Below are 21220 nucleotides of genomic sequence, written 5' to 3'. Positions count from 1 at the left end.
TGACTCCAGGCTCCAGGGCATGTTTTCAATTTTTAATTACATTCTTAAAACAGCCTACTAGGACCTTTCTTAGTCTGATCAATCCTACAACATTTACTTATCCCCAAAATGTTGGATTATATTTATTTGAAAATTGAAAAGATTAATCTAACTAAACCCTGTCCATTTATAGATGGGAGAGAACAGCATGACAGTTTTTAGAGTATGTTACCGGATTTCTCAAATTTCCAGAATCTTATTTATTTTTTAATCTTTATTGTCAAAAGTATTACATATGTCCCCTCCCTTCCCCATTAGCTCACCGCCACCCCTGCCCCAGGTCTTCACCCTATTGTCTGTGTCCTTTGGTTGATCTCTTTGTACCCATCCACCCTCCCCCACCTTCCCTCTGAGATTCAACAATCTGTTTCCAATTTCTTTTTAAAAAGAATTGTTGTTCATTAAGACTTATCCAAGATTGTGATTCTAAATTTACATCTGCAATATCTTTCAGGATCCTAATATGTAATTTTTATGACTCTGAATTAATATGTTAATTTACTGATTTATAGCACACATAAGTGCTCTCCTGCAACTGATCTTGCTGAACTTCAAATACCCGTTAACTATGCTTGTTCAATTTTTTCCAGTTTTCAGTTCATTTCTTTAGAGTAAAGAAAGGAATCTACAGTTGGTAGAAAGAGCGTTGAAAGAGCAGATACTTGAGAAGTAAAAAAGTTAGTTTTTTCCCCCTAGTTCAGAGTCACACTGTGTGTGTGACCTCGGGCAAAGCTCACAATCAATACCGGCTCCACTTCCTCATATGTATAAAAAAGCAAGAATAGGCAACTCTTGGATAATTCCTCCCTATCTGTTCTCAGTAAATGTACTTCCTACTATCCAGCTGGGTCATACCTCTTTTAATATTCAAGTGCTCCAAGTCACTTTTGATAAAGTCAATTTTCTCCTATCCTGGGGTTTTTCAGCCCAAGTTATTGTTAAACAACTTAAAAATGGTCATAAAGCTTATGAACAGTCATTTTCCTCATTCATATGTGATCAACTTCCTAGAAATCTCAGAGACTCTTTTGCAAGAAGTTCTCTAGCATTGCTGAGCTTGATCTCCACCATTATTGCACACCGTTGCCATTAAAACCCAAAGAATTTGGGCAGTCTGGAAGAAGCTGTAACTTCTGTATGGTGTCAGTCACCAAAGGGGCCTAGAAGTCAAAGGCAAGACTCTGTACTCCTCACAACTGCAAACCCACAGTGAATGGAGCCTCCAGGGGCAGGAAAGGCTAACTCTTCTCTCTGGGTCCTGCTTGTACACATAAGTAAAAAATGCCTGAGGCCTCGGGCTACTGTTTCCTGTTAACAAACTCCTTAACAACACACACATACACACACACACACACACACACACATTTTTAAGAGTCAGGATTCAATAATTTAGGTTATTTTGTGAAAAAATGTTCATCATGGTTTTGGGAGTCAAAATTTCCAATTATTTGAACTTTACTGAACATATGCATGCACCCAGTTCAAAAGGGGCTTCTCAGTGAAAATACATATGAAGCATCAAATGTGATCTCCAAAAACATTAAATAATTTACATTAGTATATTAACATTGTTGACTTTTTTTTTACTACTCTCCAAAATGTTTCTAAAGGGAATCAGATAAAAGTACATCTGGAAAGTCCATTGAGTACATTTATTACTTGTTGTTGTAATAACAGCGAACTGAAGTTCCACCTCCATAATTCATGCTTTATGCTCTTATTCATTCTTTTGATGATTACTACCCTGGGTAAAATTTAGAAACATAAAAAAAACTTAAATTTCATGTGGGAGCATTATTATTCTACTCTTGAGTAAAGGAAAGCACTGTGAGTCATTGCCATCAAATGGGAAAATGCCTTATGGTAAATAATGCTTCTGTTTATTGTTGGTATAGAATTCCCAGCTCTGAGAGTAACCTAGGAGGCACTGCAAGTGGTTTTCTATGAAAAGAAATAAAAGTAAGTGATCAATGTGAAGACCAGAGTATCACTGAAGGTCAGAATCAAGCAGGCATTCTCATATCCTAGCTTTATGGCCAGGATGCCAAAAGATGTTAAAATTAAATGGGATAAGTCAGGAATGAGGACAGAACTGAAGACTTTTGGCTTGGTGTTTCTCCCTCTCAAGGAAATGATGCAAACTCTCAAAGATTTTTTTGTACTCTTTGATTATACGCCCAAAATGCTTCTCTGAATCTATAGGCTTATTAAATATCTCTAACAGAGTAAAGCACTCTCTAAGATACTTCTGTGATTTCAACAAGGACTGAACTAAGTATGGCAAGATCTTTGATCACCGTGTTTTGACAGTTCTTATCTAACTTATTCTGAGAAACACCAAGATATTGCAACAGAATTTTACTTTTAAAAGATAATATATTAAAACTTTTGTTCATTCATTCAACAAAAGTGTTTTGAATGCCTGCTATGCCCACCTACAAGGTGCTGGAAGATTTCAATCCCCTGCTTCTTATTTTCGCTACTTTATCCATATGTTGCTCAAAGGATAAGTGAAATCCTTATTATTTATCCATCCTTCAATAAGTGTGTCTTCCACAAAGCTTTCCCTGATCATCTCACCTAGAAATTATACCTCTCTTCTCTATACCCGATAGGCATCTATCCAGCTGGTATTTTATTTCATTTGGTTTCATATCTTTCATTTAGTCCATAAGCTCCCAAGAGATGGGGCCCTAACTCTATGCTTCTATTCATTCATTTCTTCATTCATTCAACTGGAAAGACACTGAACCAAGTATTATGTGCAACATAAAGATAAATAAGACACAGCTACCATGTTTGTACCTATGTCAAATTTATCTTTGATTTTAGTTTAACTATAAATTAATGCATGAAAATCGTTATCTTGACATGATTCCTATAAATTGTTTTACATCTAAAAATGTGTTGACCTGCTCAGCCGATATGGCTCAGTAGTTGAGCACTGATCTATGAACCAGGAGGTCATGGTTCCACAGGTCAGGGCATATGCTTTGGGTAGCAGGCTCTCTCCCCAGTGAGGCAACTGATTAATGATTCTCCCTCATCATTGATATTTGTATATTTATATATAAATATATAACACATATATTTATGTGTTAACTTGAGCTGAAAACTTCTCCCAGCATTCCCATCCCTGCTTTTTTATATACCTCACATAATTTAACACAATGTCAATGACAAAGTAGGGACTAAATAAATATGTGTTGGATGAATATTTGTTGAAATGACTTTTTTTTTTTAAGATTTCAGTGGTAAGACCATCAAATTTCCCTTTTTTGTTCATGTGATACTTTATTACGTTTGCATTTTCAAATTATGATAGCTCATAACGAATATAAGGGAAATATGAGAAATCTTAGTTGTTGGGGTCAAATCCCAGCAGGCCCAGGGGCCCCCAAAGGTGTGGACAGAGTCGGCGAAGAAGGAATGACACGGAGACAGTGTTCAGTTGATCAGCAGCCTAGCCAGGATCTCCAGCCAAGTTCTGGTTTTTTTTGTTTGTTTTTTGTTTGTTTGTTTGTTTTGGGCCAGTTAATCTATTTGGCTTTAACATATTCTAAATTCCCTTTTGAGAATCAGATTAAAGTTTATGGTCCATCAGTCCAATATAGGTAAAGTGACTCTATTTCTTTTGCTTCTTTTTTGGTGGTTCATCTTCGGAGCTGCTATCCGTGCTGGTGCTGCTACTACTGGAAGAGCTGGAATCTGAGTCTGAATCAGAGGATGAGGAAGAGCTCGTGGAGGAGGCTGAAGATGATGAACTGGAGGAGCTTTCATCAGTATCACTGTCTTCAGAGGAGGATGAGGTAGATGTTTCTTCACTCTCTGATGAAGAATCACTGGCTGAACTGTCACTGCTATTGCTACTGGAGCTGGTTACACTCTTAGACCTTTGTTGTAATAATAATCTGTTTTCTTTTTCTTTTAAAGCTTTCTTTAGTTCTGCTGTTCTTGAAGGCCTATGTAGGTATTTCCTTTTTCCTGTGCATTCGTAAGTCCAATGTCCAAATTCCAAGCATTTCTGACATCTTACATGTTGCTTATTTGCTTCAGCTTGTCTCCAGGCTATGAGTCGATGCATGGGAGTCGCCATCTTAGCTGACTCCAAGTTCTGTTTTTTATTTTCTTATTACATCTCTACTTATACCAGTTGATTTTAATCCTATCAATTTCTATTCCAAAGGTTAGGAATAGAGATTCCAGGGAGTAAAGATTATGTAGCTTAAGCTGATTGTTCGTAGTTAAAGTGATTAGCTACCCGCCTGGCACTTAGTTAAGGGGTTTTATTCCCTCCCTAACTTCAGGGAAAAATCCCTACCTTGGGAAACAACCTTTCTTGGAGAGGTGACCTTGGTTAAAACACATAGCGCCAAGAAAGGGAGCAAACATATTAAGAACAGTATGCCATATACACCAGGTCTCTTGAAACATATGCTGTGCAGATGTTTCTTCCCTGTAGCGACTGTGTCAAGCAGCAAGGATGGACCGGCTTCTGGCAAATTCCCCCTTTTTTATTTTTTTAAATGATAGCGCATGTAAATCAGCGGCCACCTCTCGGATTGGGTTGTTTAAGACTCGGAAGAAGACTGACAAGTAATGATAGCGAGCATAGCAATAAACATAGTGGATGGAGTGCACAAGGAGCCTTGTTCCTGTAGAAGGTTGCTGGCCTCTTCAGTCAAGGGATTTCAGCTGTCCTCAAGTCAGGGGTTTGGTTGTCCTTGTTGATCTGGTTAGCAGATCTGGTTAGTTGATCTGGTTAGCAGGCGGTGTCATTGGTGACGGGTTTCCCGAAGTGTCAGCGAGTTGAACGGGTGGATCAAAGGGTCCATCAGGGCCGTGCTTGATGGTGGTGCCGGTGTCCAGGTAGAAGTCAGCTGTGCCCTCTGGGTCGGCCGATATGGATGGTACCGGGGAGGAGGAGGATGAGATGGAGGGTAGTAGAGAGAAAAAGAAGAGAAAGCAAAAGAACTACAAGGCATGGAAGTGTTTAGAAAAAAGAGGGAGAAGAAAGGGAAGAAGGCAGCATCCTGACACAGCCCTTTCCTTCAGCTGCCCCTTTCCCTGTGGTCCAAGGTAGAAATGGGAAACAAGTCCTGTTGCAGTGAGACGGCAGCTGCTGTCAGCCAGTTTCTGTCTTTACCTGGGTCCTGATCTGAGCTGGGCGTGGGAAGCGAAGCAGTCATTGGGGCAGGAGACCTCCCTCAGAAGGGGTGAGGGTTCAGGCCTCTGCAATGTTGGGGGGCGTGAGGGTCTGTGCCCCACCTCTGTTGACCCCCAAGTTGTCTCCTGATGGCCCCTTTGTGACTGTGCCTGTCTTAGGTTGTTCCTTCCCTGAGGAATCTGACCCGATTCTGGCTAACCAGCCATCCTCCGAGGCCAAGCAGGGTGATGTGAGGTTCAGTCTGTCTCCTTGGTAGCCTATGCCCCTGTGGCCTCCACGCCCAGCAACTGCCTTGGGATCCCCTCGCCTGCTGGCGGGGCCCCGGCTCTGGTCACATATCTTGGGGAAGACAGGTTTCTTCTCCAGGAAGGGCCAGCTCACACCATTGGGCGAGAGACAGATCCATGGCACCGGCCACCACGAGGCCTCAACCTCAGCGTAAACAGAAAGCCCAGGCAACAGCTGTGGGCAAATGGACTGTGAGAAGAGGGTCCTCTTGACACAAGGGCAAGAAGGGCCAATACAGGACAAAGGAGGAACGGCCTGTCATCATGTAGTCCCGGGACAGGGCTTTCTCAGCCCAGGATGTCAGACTCTTGGCACAAGACAACTCCACGTATGGGGCATATACCAGACACGCCCTAGTCACGGCAGAAAAGCGAGGTGCCCTTCCTGGAATAGTAGGGTAGGGAGATTCTAGAAAAGGCTGTGTTCAGGAGAGAAGGAGAAAGGCCAAAGAACCAGCAAACAAGTAGTCAGATTAAAAAAAAGAAAAAGAAAAAGGAAAGGAGATGTGGGGCAAAGGTGGGACATATGGACAGATAAAAAGGAGGCACATGTGAGCCTCCCAATGGACAGGTTGTTCCAGCTCAGAGCTGCACATCTGTTGCAGATGGGCACTGGTCAGTTGGGCTAGGGTGAGGCAGAGATGGAGGGCGGTGAGACATAAGGTCGGACTAGCGGTCTGGAATCCACACAGTGAGTCTGCGTCCTGTGGAAATATACAAGCATGTCCTCTCCCCCAGGTTAAAAGTACATCAGGTCCCTTCCAGGCTCCTGTAAGCAGGTCTCTCCATTTGACGGGGGCTTTAAGTTTAGTTAGATCAGGGTTCCAATGTCTGTACATGGGGGAATTTCCCTCAGAACCTACAAAGCTAGGAGGAAGCAATGTGTAGTGAGAAAAGCATTGTGATTCAGGTCAGGGAGTCTTCTCTGGAATTTGGCTCCTCCATTTCCTAGTTGTGTGAACCGGGTCTTACCCTCTCATGCGGGGTCTCAGTTTCCATATTTGTAAAACATGGATAATAATAGCCACCTGACAATGTTGTTGTGAGGAACAAATGAAAGAATGCATTTGAAAGCACTTGGAAAACTGCAAAGCATTTAAAAAATGATATTGTGAGCACACAGGCTGCTCATGACCAGTAAAGGGTAGTAACTATCACTATGCCTTGCTGGCCTGACTTCCTACTGACACCTTAACAATTTAAAAAAGTCGCATTTTGTCCCTGAATTTCAGTCTTACCAACGACAACCTGGAAAAAAACCTTACACAAGAAAAGGCTCAGTGAAATTCAGCATTCACTAATCCTAACAATAGTTGTAAAATCACAAGAAATCTTTATAATAAAGATAATAGGCAAAAATACCTTCATTAATCACACGTTAATTAATAGCTCTTGATTACAGAATTTTTTATGTGCAAAGCACTTTATAGACATATCTTACTTAGCAAAGTACATGGATAGAAATCTCAAACTGCAGTCAAAAGATGCCATGTGACTAGAGTTACACAGTGTAGAATGGGTGCAGGAGTCTGGTTTCCAGGCTAGTCTTTATCCCTGAAACTAAGTGATCTCTGCTACCTAGTTTCTCATACATTAAAAAACAAGGGGGGCTAGTGCTAGCCTCTGCCACATGGGCTGTTGTGAGGACTGAATTCGCTAATTCATGCAGAGCATAGGCAGAGTGTCTGGTTCAATATTAGGGATTAGTATTTTTTTTTTTCATCTCTTCCACCTATTAGCAAATTACCTTGGCCAAACTACCTAATACCTCCAGACTTCAATTTCCTTACCTGTAACATAAGGCTGATAATAATACTTTTATCACTGCACAATTGTGAGCATTAAATTAAATAATATATAATCTGGAAAACACTATAGACATTTTAATTCATATTATCACCTCATATTCTTTCTCTCCTGCCATTTTACTCTTCATACTAACCACAGCACACTACCAGGATATGCTTTCTGGAAGGAAATTCTGGAACAAATTAAAATTCCAAGAAAACTGTACATTTTATCACCAAGAGCAGTTCTCTCCCTTGGGCCAGGTATGCTTCACATCAGTGGCAGCCCAGAGCTGTCTAACTTGGCAGCACGATGCCGTGTGGACTAGTGTCAGCAATCTTTGAGAGGAAGTGGACTGCAGGACATCTAGGGCTCATCTCCTCTTCTGCTGATCCACAGCAAAGAGCAGCATTCCCACATGCCCACCCATGCTATACAAATGATTACAAGAGTGATCAATATGAGTTACTTCCTCATGGTAGTAACACGGAGCAAAGGAGTTGAGAGGCATCCTATTACAGTGGATAAGTATTATGGGAAGAACTGAAATAATTAAATCATTTTTCGCTCCCAGCTCTAAAGGTCTGGGCTCACTGACACATACTTAAATAGCTTTCCTTACTCAGTTGTGTATATACATTAGACATATCTAAGTTAAGAAGATTCTAGACATTATGAAGTGCTATTTCTTGAGAGAAGCCAAGCTATTTATTCCTCAACTAATCAATACCAGTATTCACACCAAAGGAAATATGCAGCTTAACAGTCCATACACAACTCGTTGAATTCAATGAACATTAACATTAGTACTGGTTGATCCTATGAGAATAGACTTTACTTAAATATCATTTTGAATGACATTTGTATTTTGGGTTCTGGTTGAATAGGATACGGCAAGGAGGCAAGGTCAGTAGACTGAAGCAATGTGGACACATAGAGTCTACTAGCTGCCATTTTACATGACATGGTCATCCCAAAATATGTATACACACAATCATAGTGAGGAAGCTGTGGGAAATTATTTTAATAATTTTTAGCATACCCTAATTTTTAAATTCATTAACACTATTTTTCAGATTCTAATTACCTAAACCATCTGTTAATATTAAGACAGCCATATGAATAACATATGTAACAGCACTCTTTAACTGCCAAACACGGCACTCTTAATCCTGCCCTACCATGATGGAGTCAGTGATATTTACATATTAGTCAGCAGTCCACATATTAGGCTTTAAGGTTCAACTTATTCTTCCTTTTGAATTTAACTCATTTGCCTGCATCCAATTAGAAACAATCTTTTTTTTCTACATTCACCCTAAATTTCCTTACTACCTCAGTTACAACATTCGCCACAATCTATAACTACTAGATTTATATATGTATATGCTTAGCTTCCAGATAAGATTCCAAAAGCCTGGAAAGCAGGCTCCATCCTGTTCATCTTTGTGTAAGCCGCTGTCCCTCCCCACTCCTCTCTACTAGGAATTTGTACCTAGGTGGTACTTAATAATCTTTTTTAAATGGTTTTTTAAAATGTTGCTGCTCACCTCCGTTAGTATTTTAACTATTGTACTACTTATTTCCTGACCCTTTAGGTAAGGTAATTACATAGCCCACCCTCACCTCTTATGAAAACATGTGGTTATCTACGAGGGACACATGCAACCAGATTTATTTTGTGCCTTTCAGCTACATGGGACACTCCTTCCTGCAGTTCTTAGGGTGATACTTTCTCTCCAAGCTGTCTGTGGTAAGTGGCAAGCCGTGCTTTTCCCTAGTGAGAAGGAAGTCAATAGGCTGTATTTTACTGTGACAGCTGGGCCATTTGACTTGAGTCTTATTACACTTGATGGCTACCTTTAGGGAATGTCTTTTTCAATTGCTTATTTTCCAAGTCTTTTGTCAGTTCAAACTACAGAAAACCAAAGGGGAACCCACATTCTACTAACGTGCATCCACAATATGGAAAGTACTTTATCAAACACGAGCCCAAGAAGATATTTCAATCTAATAAAAAACACAGATATTTACTGAGCACCAAAAACAGTATGAGAATGATGTAAAAATGTGGTAACTCTGACAGTTGACTCATGGATATTTTATTTAGGAAATAATAATACATATATAAAAATTAAAATTATGTGAATTACTTTTTAAAAAGTAAAAGAGTACCCAAAATATTTAATTTGGGAAAAGTTTTAATAATGGACACTTATTCCAGGAAGGCAATTTGGTTGTACTTTCAAGCATTTACTGAGGTTTTCAATGAGGGAACTGTTGGCATTACAGCAAAGCCATCTTTATTGCGTAGGACTGCTGTAAGCATTATCAGAGATTGAGGATCCCAGATCCCTGGCCTCTGGACACTCTCAGTGGCAAACAAAATATCTCCTTGTATTTCTAAATGCTCTCTAGAGTAGCACTCTCAGTAGTGAACCAACTGTATCAATCAAAATAGGCTAGATTATGCTATAATAAATAAGTACTTCAAATCCTTTATTTCTCCCTCACCCAACCTATCCAAAACAGAGAAAGAAGAGTATTCTGTTTATTATAATGACCAGGGGGGAACAAGGCTGATGAAGCTCCATCTCATATGCACGTCCATAGTCACTATGACAGTGGTGATCATACAAGTGTTTATTAGAGATAGCAGAGCAAGGGCATTGTAGCTGCTGATATCCAAATGAGTCAGCAATGTAAAATTCTTAAAGTTGAAGGCCACACCTTGAGTTGCAAAACCCAAACCTCTAGGTTCCATTGATTTAGTTTTGTTCCGTGAACAAAAGAAGGTAGAGTTAAATAAGAAAACCCACCAAGAAGCCATGTATACAGGAAGCACACTATCATTGTAGCAGCGTAGGAAGAGAAAACTTTGAGTTGTAGAAGTTTGAAAGAGCAGATAATTCCAATTGTATTTGTAGAGGGCAGGGAGAAAAAGTAATGTTTCCAACTTCTTTTTATGAAATAGTCCTAAAGGTTATACTCTAAATCAGTTAGGATTGCCAAAAAGAAAACTATCAACCATATATCAAAGGTTCACCATCAGGCACTGATCATTCAATATTAGGATATGTGGAAAGAGACCTTTTGCATTCAAACACAAGCAGTCAGAAGACACACAAAAGTAAAAATTCCTTATTTCCAATAACAACACAAAAGATAAAATGTCTGAGAGAAAATATATGAGGTCATTATTTAAAAATACTTTAAAATACAAACTAAAATATGAACAAAAGACAAAGCATCCCATGTCCTCAGATAGGATGACTCAACATCATAAAGATGTCAATTCTCCCTAAATAAAACCACAATATTCACCCAGGTCTAATAAAAATGTCAGCATCATTTTGTCAGAATAATCAAGCTGAGTCAAAAGTTCATGTGGAAAAATAAACACATAAAAATAGCCAAGAAAGGTCTGTAACAGAAGAGTAATAAGGGGGAAGGCAGTGTTCAAGTATTAACACATTACAAGACTTCAGTAATTAAAATAGTGTAATAACATCACTTGAATAAACAGACAATTCATGGAACAGAATATGAAACCCAGTAATAGACATACATCTATATATGGCATTTTAGAAAAAGTGGCATTGCAAATATGTGGGGAAATGGTAGATTATTTAATAAATAGCATTGAGAGAACTGAAAATGAGTCAGAGAAAAGAAAAGGAAAAGAAGATCTGGCTCATTTCATGACACCAAATAATAAGATAAATTGCTAATGTATTAAACTTTGAAATATGGGGACAAAAAAATCCAAATACCAGAGGAAACCATAGGAAGTAGAAGACCTTAAGCTATAAAAGAAAAGATTGACAAATACAATTACATGTTTTTAAAGTGTGCATGGTAAAAAGTACAATCAAAATCAACAAGCAAATATCAAATTGGGAGGGAAAAAAACATGAACTTATATCACAGGCATAAGTTTAATCTCACTAATGTATAAAGAGTTTTTAGAAGTCAATGGAAAAAGATAATCTAACAAAAAATAGGCAAAAAATATTGGAAGTTCACAGAAAAGGAAAAATGAATTGCTCTTAGACATACATTAAGAAGCTCACTCATAGCCGAAACCGGTTTGGCTCAGTGGATAGAGCGTCGGCCTGCGGACTGGAGGGTCCCGGGTTCGATTCCGGTCGGGGGCATGTGCCTGGGTTGCGGGCACATCCCCAGTGGGAGATGTGCGGGAGGCAGCTGGTCGATGTTTCTCTCTCATCGATGTTTCTGGCTCTCTGTCTCTCTCCCTTCCTCTCTGTAAAAAATCAATAAAATATATATAAAAAAAAAAAAAAAAAAGAAGCTCACTCATAATAAGAAAAAAATTAAACAACTTTCACCTTCCTTAAGATTGGCTGAGATTCAATAATTGATTCTATGTAGAAATAGGGTGAGAAAACAGGTCTCATAATTGTTGGTGAGAGTATAAATTGGTATGACTTCCATGAAAAGCAATTGGTAATGTACATCAAGGTAAAAATACCCTACCCTTTTAGAAATATATTCTAAGATATAATCATATGCTTATTATATGATGTTATGCCCAGGCTATTTACTGTGGCACTATTTGTAATAGTAAAAGAGTGGAAACTGCCTAAATGTCCATTAATATCTATCAATATGAGGCTAGTTAATATGACTCATATGGAATGATCTCCAAAATTATTGGAGGGAGAAATACACATATATACACAGACATCTCTAAAAACACACATAAGACACTAAGACTAACTGTGTTAGGGAAGGGGAGGGAGAGAGGAGTGTAAGGGACAATTTTTAGTATATACCTATTTATGCCTTTTGTATTTTTAAAATTTAAAAATTAATTGGTCATAAGGCCTTGTGAGTCATAACTGCCAAAATGAACTATAGAGATAATAAACAGTCAAATAAATAAATACAACAGAGATAATGATGTAAAGTTAGCTTTCAACCTTGGCTCCTTTTTACTTCAGCATAATACACATTTCTTCCTCCAATTATAGTTTTGCTTGTTTTCACTGGTCTCAAACCCTATGATTTTATTTATCTCAAGAGATATCATAAATTTTCTAATAATTTTCCAAACAACACACCTCTATTTCAATATGTACTATGTGTAGTTCTAAAATATGGGTTCCATAGAAACCACTGTTGAGTTTTGGAGGGCTATCACAATAACAAAACAAAAATTAAAATCATTAATTGGAAGCAATCATAAGAGAACAAGCACATCTTTTGGAATTACTTAAAAAAAAACAGTGGTTAAAATAAAATCTTGCCTGTTACTTGGGAAATATATTATGGGCTATTTTAATAATATTTGTTTGGAAGAACTTATATGGATATATGCATAACTCAGTAGGATAGTGAAGGCCTGGGGTGGGGGAGGGGGTGGGCTAGAAGGAGCCAATGGGGGAAAAAGGGGACAAATGTAATATTTTCAACAATAAAGATTTTAAAATTAAAATAATAATAATATTTGTTTGGAGAATTAAATATGTCCTTTCCAGGCATTCTTAATTGTGATAAGCACACTAAAAAAAGATAGTCTTTTACATGAAATATAAATTAGTAAAGTCACATGCCAAATAACTTTGGCATCCATGGAAATGCACAATTCCAGGTAGTGGGATATAATAAAATGTTGGAATTTCAATTTCTATTATTTTATCTTAGTCTATATAATAAAGTAGTATATAATACGTAATTTATAATAAATAGGCATACAGAAATGCTATTGTGCGTTCAATCGTTTTTATTCATAGAAGCGTATAATAAAAATGTTTGGTAACACTGCAAAATGATGATATGATTTCACATAAATAAGGAGAAATCACATCCACTGTAGAATGTTTTAAGAGGCATAACAAGAAGCAGCCATAAATTATGAATCTCTAAGTGAAACACTATTGAATTTATTTGGTATGACACTTAGCACAATACTATCTGAAGTGAGATTCTTAATACATAATAGAATTTCCAAGTTAGGAAAGAATGTTAGATATATCATTTATTCCAAATCTCCTTATTTCAAACATGAGGTAACTACAGCCAGAGAGAATAAAGTTTGTTCTCTATGTCATATGGTTGGCTCATAGTGATAGAGCCAGGTAAAGAACCCAAATTTACCAAACCTTTGTCTTTCTACTATACAACACATTGTTACATAGTGTGTGCAACGAAATGGGAAGGAACTTTAAATTAAGCATCAGGCCAACCCAGATTTCTCACTAAATTATTTTCTTCTAATACTTTATTCTTTCCTATTATCCCTATCTTTATTTTTGTCTTTTTTTTTTTTTTTGCCTTCTTAAGACCACATATTTTAGAAAGTGGAATAGTGAATTTATTTTTTATCATGTTAATTTTTTAAGCCACTTTAAAGGAGAAAGGTTCAAACTTTAAATTAATCCTATTTTCATCTATCTCCTCTAACTGAAACAACCTCTGAACTCTAAATGCCTTTCTTTCTTACCAGTCCTCTGTGAACAACCCAGCCCAAGAAATATATACCTGATTCTACCAAAATGAAATGAAAGATGAATAAGATGGGAGTGGATGACATAGAAGTTGAATTGCAAAGAAGCAATCAGAATCAAAAGTCCATGCTTATGGGATGATAATAAGGAAAGCCTGTGAAAACAGTTCCTTTATTAACTTCTCAAAAAGGTTAGCCCAATTTCGAATTGAATTTTCTCCAGTGATCTCAAACCAGAAACTGAAAAAAAAACGGAGATCATGACGTTAAGAAAAAAGGCTAAAGAGAAATTTAAAGTACTTATCCAGGTAATTCAACACCATTTAAAAAATATATATTTTATTGATTTTTTACAGAGAGGAAGGGAGAGGGATAGAGAGTTAGAAACATCAATGAGAGAGAAACATAGATCAGCTGCCTCCTGCACACCCCTTATTGGGGATGTGTCCACAACCAAGGTACAAGCCCTTGACGGGAATCGAACCTAGGACCCTTAAGTCCGTAGGCCCACGCTCTATCCACTGAGCCAAACCGGTTAGGGCAAACCCATTTTTAATACCTTGATTATATTTGTGTAGCCCCCTCACAATATGTACAAGTAGCATTTAAGAAATTTTACTGTTTTCATGGACATTGGTTTGGAAAATGATTAACCAGTTTTGGTTTCACTTAACCCATTCTGACACATATTGGGAAACTGATGCCACTTTGCATTGCAAAGATTAATGTCATAATATAGATAATCGCTTAGCAAAGTGTCTAGCATAAAGGTAAGCACATATAAAACTCAATTGTCACACGACTCCACACAGGTGAAGTGCCCAAGGTCTCACTCCCCTTTCGTGCTAGGCAGCAAAATGAGGAACCCAGACTTCTCTAAGGAGACTGAGAATTGAGACTTTTAGGGAGTGCGCTGTATCAGTATTCTTAAAAGGGTTTTTTGGGCGTGGGGGGTGGGGAGGACGGCGTCTGGCACGTCCCAAGAGCTGACCATCAGCCCCGCCTCCCTCCATCCTGTTCCTGCCCACGCAAGCGGAACTACATTTCCCAGCGGCCTCAGGGTGCAGCCGAAGCCTGGTGCCTTGCTTTCCGGCTACACATTTTACTTCAGTTTATTTCCCTAAGGCTCCTGGCACTGAGGTCGAGTTCCTGAACATGGGTACTTCCCTGTCCCAGCCTTTCGAGATTGATAAGATCGCCTCGGCTCCTCAGGCCGCCTCTCCCGCTAGCCGTGCGCCCCTCGATGCACCCGGAGCCCAGACCTCCCCCGAGCAGCCGCCCGCACTTAGGAACTGCTGGAGCTGTCGCGTGCTCTCCGGGTCGGGGTTGATAGGTGCGGGCTGTTACGTGTACTGGGTTGCACGGAAGCCAATGAAGCTGGGATACCCCCCGGGTCCAGGAACTGTTACCCAGATGGTCATCGGCATCAGTGAGAGCCGGGCAGGGCCCTTGGGGCGGGGGGTGGGGGGCAGGGAGGGAGGAATGGGCGCAGCCATGCGGCTGGGGGCGGGGCGGGCGGGGCGCTCCGGCTGGAAATCGTGGGAGCCATTCCAAACAAGATGCAGGGATGGTGAGAGGAAGTTGTTGGGACTCTGCTTTTTAAAAAAATCAGTATTTCTTGAGAATTCTTAATGAACCTCAGTCTTAATCCTATCAATAGCTATTAGAGATAGTTTGTTCACTAAGACACACAGAAGTAAGAATCCTGTTCAAAGTCAGACACCCATGATGTGCTGCAGCTAGCCTTTCATCCTGGGCTTATCTGGCACCAAACCCCATGTCTTTTTTGTTTTTGTTTTTGTTTTTCCCTCCAGGTCCTGGAGAAGCCTGAGAAAAGGCACTTAACTTAGAACTTGGGCTTGGAAGTCAGATTGTAGACATGGGTTCAACGCCCACATACTAGGTATGCCACCGGTTCCTGTGGCCCACAGTCCTTATCTGTATCTATCTGTACTAAGTGATGGTCAAGATGTCCAGTAAAATGTAGTGAGTCTCTTAGCTCTGCAAACCAATTATGTGAATAGAATTTTAGGCTTTAGTATCTCTTTGTAACTAGATTGTCCACATCAGTTCCCTTTAAGTTCATATCTAGCTTGTGGAGACAAAAGGATTTTTTTCCCTTAACTTTTTTTTTCCCTTTTCTGAACCTCACTCTTCTATATCTTCTAGGAGTGTTGTGTTAAATAAGATGGCATATATGAAAGCATCTGGTAAACTAAAATACAACATCCACATAAGGTACTGTTGTTGTTTTTTTCCTAGGCATTGCTTGTTGGGGTGTAATCATCCTGTCAGACCCCAAGGGGAAGTTCCACCCGTGAATTTGTCATCTGTCCCTGTCTCCATGACACACAGAGCAAGCATTGAGCTGATGGATGTTCTGGACAGACAACATGGACATTGGCATACTTCAGTTCTGCAGATACTACAAGACTGAAAAGACCAACATTAGTTGGCAATCTTTGGCCATGACTGTTTGTGGCCTTCTAGGGCTCCACAAGGACCAATAAATACCTCAGAGAACAGAACCGGTTCTTTGTCTTACCTGGGGAAGAAGAGTATAATAAAAATAAAATAAAAAAACCCTGGCCGGGTAACTCAGTCCATTAAAGCTTCATCCCAATAGGTCAAGGTTACGGGTTCAATCTTCAGTCAGGGCATATACAAGAATCTACTAATGAATGCATAATCAAGTGGAACAACAAATTGATATTTCTTTCTCCCTTCCTCTCTCTCTCTGAAACCAATAAATTAAAAAAGAGGAAATGATAAGCCAAATGGGAAAATGAACTAAAATAAGTTCTTTTTACTTCAACCATAATGGGTCAGTACCTATTTATTAACCCAACCTTGGATAGGCATGCACTATGCAGAATTATATAAAATTGTATCTGTATACTTCTCATATTTACCAAACATTATCAAATCTGTCACCTTATAAGAGTTTCACAGCTACTCTGAGATGGTTATTTCATTGGTGGTAAGTGAACTTTAAAAAAGAGTCCTAGTGACTGGCCCAGGGTCATTCAGCAAGTCAGTGATGGACTTAAAATTTGTTCTTGTCTAGTCTTTCAGGACTTGGATGGTTCCAAAGAGGCAAGCAAGAATTACCAATGAAACAACTAGATGATCATACAAATAAAGATAGAATAATAGATTCAAATGCCAAAGTATTTGAGAGGAATTCAATACCTTTTTAAATAAAATAAAATAAAAAGTTTTGTCTTCCCCTGCCACCCCCCAAGCACTGGAAATGTTTCTGTGATGAAATTGAGATGCTTATGAAATAAGGACTTAAAATTAGGCAGTTCATATCTAAGAGAAGTCTGTTATACCATGGCTTCTCTATAAAGTTATATGCAGCTATTTTTCAGAGCAGAAAGATACTCTTCAGCTGCCAATCACAGTGTAAATTTTAAATGACACATTGAGGGCTGTTACTTTTTCTAGTATTATATAGATGTGCCTACGTCTGTTAAGCTTCACAAGTGACAGTAATATTCTTGCATTGTCTATATCAGAGCTCATGGTATGGGTGGTGCTCTATTTTACCTATGCAATTGAGAAAGATATGTCAACAGAGAGAGCAAGGCATTATTTGTGTGGAATGCACAAGTTGGAAGGGACCATACAGGACCCAAAGCAGGATACCTTCTTGAGGGCCCATGATACATGATGATTCATCCCCTAAAATATCAATGAAAAGTCATTCCTGCTTTAACAGGCAAGCCATTCTAATGGACAGCTAGCGTCTGAACACTTTCTTAGGTTAAACAAAAAATACAGATCCAACTTACTTACTTGGTCTACTGGATAAATAAAATAATTCAAACTTACATGTACAGGGTGGGGCCAAAGTAGGTTTACAGTTGTATGTGTAACAGTTTTTTCTTGTACTAGTATTTTTAATTATTATTTATTTGTATTACAATTGTAAGCTTACTTTTGCCGACCCCTGTAACTTTAACATCTTTTTCAGAATTTATACTGTAAGGAAATGAGAGGTTTTTCCAAATAAACTTGCCTGCCCACCATATATATTGCCAAACTATATTTGGTTCTTCTCAGCTTGGGGCCATTTAATTACGTGAGAACAAAGTATTGTTCTGTCATGTCTATAGGCAGTTATGTGGAAATAACCCCTCCCACATCCCCCAAATAAGTTAGAATTTGTAGTTAAAAATTGCTTTTCTTTTGAAGTGTATTGCAAAATTTGCTTTCTGCCAGTGCCAAGTCAATGATCATATTTGTTTTAGGGATGACTTGTCTTTAGAGAAAAAAGATATTGCCTTAGTCCTGCAATGCAGAAAGTGCACTTACTGCCCCTATTATCTTCCACTTTGTTGGGGATGAAGTGGGGTGAGCAGGATAAACGGGCTCAAGAATCAATGGATTATTCACTTAGTAATATAAGAACACCAGCTTAATTATGATTTATGGGCTTTAGAAATCTCTAAACAGCATGGAAATGAGAGTTTATAAAGACTTGTAATTACCTTTAGTAAAGAAGGAGAGAAAAGAAAAAGTACAAAAATGGGTAATTTAAAATGTACTTAGTTTTCCTTGTAACACATACCAAAATGTGCACATACGTGTGAACATTGACATTTTTCATGATGTCCAAGATGCCTATTAGCTCAACCTTTACATAGTATAAATATAGGAATCTCAAGATGATCAAGAAAATCATTATGTGATCTCTTGTTTCTTTTGTGTATTTCATTGACTAGTCTGGAATCCTGTGATCAACTAGCAATATGTCTGAACATATTAAAGGAATCAGGTATAGATTGACCATTAGATCTTGCAGTGTGTTGGGGGAGAAGTGAGGGATCTCACTTTCCCTAGAGACCAATTGCTGAGATAGATAGCTGTGTTGTCAGCACTGGAGTGTTCCAAATACAGATCAATTTAAAAAGTTCTGGAATTTCACCTGGCTGAGACCAATTGCAAAGACAGCCGTTTCTGGTGGCCTAGAGGTTAAGCATTTCAGCCATAATTTATATGTCAATTCTGCCCTCACTGCTTTATTTTAAAAAAAATATATTTTTTTTATTGATTTCAGAGAGCAAGGGAGGAGAGAGAGATAGAAACATCAGTGATGAGAGAGAATCATTAATCAGCTGCCTCCTGCATGTAACCTCACTGGTGATCGAGCCCGCAACCCAGGCATGTGCCCTTGACCGGAATCGAACCCAAGACCTTTCAGTCAGCAGGTTGATACTCTATCCACTGAGTCAATCCAGCTAGGGCCTCACTGCTTTTTATTACTAGTTTCTCAGCCTGATTGTCTGAATTAGGGGCCTCTTGAATGAAGCCAGTTGCTTTGACAACATAAAACATATTGCTCCTAAATTAAATATATGTTCAGGGCAAGCATATGTTTAAGCACCCCCGCAAACCAGCCTTGTCCTCAACTGATTTACTGCTAGGACTACATTGATCAACCAGACACTTCACAAATTTTTAAGTCAGGAACAGTAAGCAATTTTGAGTTGAAAAAGAAAATTTTAATGACAGATAAATCCTTGCCTTGACCCAATGATTATAAAAGTGTTAGGGGCACACAGTCAAAGGTGAAAGACCTATAATGTCACATCACTCAGAGGAATCCTAAGAGCACCCAAGAAAATATGCCAGGCTTCCAAATGCATGTCTCTGCCTTAGAAATATTCAGCAACTTGTTATTCAAATGTTAATTGAGTGTAGAGAAATAGCCCAAAGGGCAAATGTTAAATGCAGTAATGCCACTAACATGTGTCTGAACTTGCATGTGCTTCAGGAATGTGGTAGACAGGATTCTTAAAATGGCCCCCAAGGTTCCCAGACCCCTACTGTACACACACTTTCAGTTATTCAATCAAACACCATTTTAGGTGCCGCTGTGAAGGAATTTGCAGATGTAATTAATGTCCCGGGTCAGTTGATCTTAAAATAGGGAGATTATCCAGATTGGCTAATCACCTGAGCCTATTAAATCTTGGTTTAGAGGTCAGAAACCTACTTGAGAAGTCAGAGATTAAAAGTAGGAGGGGAAATCAATGCCTGAGAAGTCCTTCCCAGCCCTAGGAGAAAGCCAACATCTACGTTGTGAACTGCCTATTGGAGCCACTGTTTAGGAACTGTAGGCAGCTTGGAGTTGCTGAGTCATCACCAGCCAATTGCTGAAAGGGAAAACAACAACTTCAGTTCTACAACTGCAAGGACATGAACTCTGCCAACAATCCGTGAGCTTGGAAGAGGGCCCTATGAGAACCAAGAACGACAGGCCCAGCCAAGAACTACTTGGTTTTAGCCCAGTGAGACCTTAAGTAGAGTATCTCGCCATGCTGTGAAACTGTGAGATAATGCGTTTGTGTTAAGTTGCCAAGTTGGTAGTAATTTGTTACACAGCAATAGAAAAATAATACAAGAAATATTTTGCAGAATCATAGTAATAATAGGTGGCATGCCAGACCAAATACACACGCCCATTGTGGGTATCCTGGGAATAGCAGTAAGGGTCCATCTGAATAGCGTTTGTCTTTACAGCTATTGTCTTTACTTATTCTTTCAATGGTGGTTTTCTTTGGTAGTTTTTATTGTCTGTTTTCTAGCAGAATTGTTCCCTGCATTATGCTGAGTGCTTTGCAGGATTGTTTAATCCTCTCAGCAACCCTTTACAGATGAGATAACAGGCCTGGAGCAGGTAAACATTTCCCAAGGCCTCAAGTGATAAACCGGTAGTGGCTTGGAGAAAAGTATTAATTGGGAACTGGGAATTTGTTTTCTATAGTCACTTTTTTTAGCATCCCTTCTCAAAGAGTCCAGGTATCAAAATTAGAAATCTTGAATTATTTACCATTTTCCTCGGTTACCCCTTAATTTAACAGGTATCATTAATCTCTCGGTTTCCTTTTTCTTTTTTAATAATTGAGGTTATATCATTTATCACTCTGACAGCAAATTACACATTAATCCAGAACAAGAACTTCTCCCTGAACAGGCTCATACCCTTCCATGACTTTCCCCTAATTGTTCTCCTGAAACTCAGACCCCATTTCCCAGCCACAGCAGGGGCCCCCACTTGTCTGTCTTCACAAAGCAGAGTCTCAACTTGTCCCAGATGAACTTATCTTTTGTCAACCTACCTCGCCTCTATTTCCTATCTCTTCATAGCATTTTTATCTCATCAGCTAGCCAAGCTAGGAACTATGATATTATCTATGACTTTCTTTACTCTCATTCTTTACTTGTGATCTGTTAACAAGTCCTTGCTATTTTAACTCTTTAGATAACCAATAAAGTGTTAATATCCAAAACATGTAACAAACTCATACAACTTAACATAAAAAAATAAACATTATAATTTAAAAAATGGGCAGAGAACCTGAGTAGACACTTCTCCAAAAAGAGCATTAAAGATGGTGACCAGTGGACATGAAAAGATGCTCAATATCACTAATCAGCAGAGAAATGCAAATTAAAACT

At 38.9% G+C, this 21220-nt stretch overlaps 2 protein-coding genes across 4 annotated transcripts; one reads left to right on the top strand and one right to left on the bottom strand.

Moving 5' to 3' along the window:
• Positions 1-3568: 3568 nt before the first annotated feature.
• Positions 3569-4135, bottom strand: LOC118666799 (zinc finger CCHC domain-containing protein 10-like). Its single transcript, XM_036329116.1, has one exon. It carries the CDS (start codon positions 4133-4135, stop codon positions 3665-3667), a length of 471 nt encoding a protein of 156 aa, XP_036185009.1. The 3' UTR covers positions 3569-3664.
• Positions 4136-14831: 10696 nt separating this feature from the next.
• On the top strand, positions 14832-16472 carry DMAC1 (distal membrane arm assembly complex 1). Of its 3 annotated transcripts, XR_004971312.1 has the most exons (3): positions 14833-15179; positions 15565-15653; positions 16013-16149. XR_004971312.1 is itself a non-coding variant. In XM_036331132.1 (2 exons), the coding sequence occupies exons 1-2, from the start codon at positions 14906-14908 to the stop codon at positions 15931-15933; spliced, it is 288 nt and encodes a 95-aa protein (XP_036187025.1). In that variant the 5' UTR covers positions 14832-14905; the 3' UTR covers positions 15934-16041. The 3 variants fall into 3 exon arrangements, 2 of the variants coding, with proteins under 2 accessions (XP_036187025.1, XP_036187024.1); XM_036331132.1 differs by lacking the exon at positions 15565-15653 and having other exon boundaries at positions 14832-15179; positions 15920-16041; XM_036331131.1 differs by lacking the exon at positions 15565-15653 and having other exon boundaries at positions 14840-15179; positions 16013-16472.
• Positions 16473-21220: the final 4748 nt, after the last annotated feature.

Source organism: Myotis myotis, unplaced genomic scaffold (genome assembly GCF_014108235.1).
Source record: "Myotis myotis isolate mMyoMyo1 unplaced genomic scaffold, mMyoMyo1.p scaffold_m19_p_12, whole genome shotgun sequence".
Lineage (NCBI taxonomy): Eukaryota > Metazoa > Chordata > Mammalia > Chiroptera > Vespertilionidae > Myotis > Myotis myotis.
This window is presented reverse-complemented; position numbering and strand designations above follow the sequence as displayed.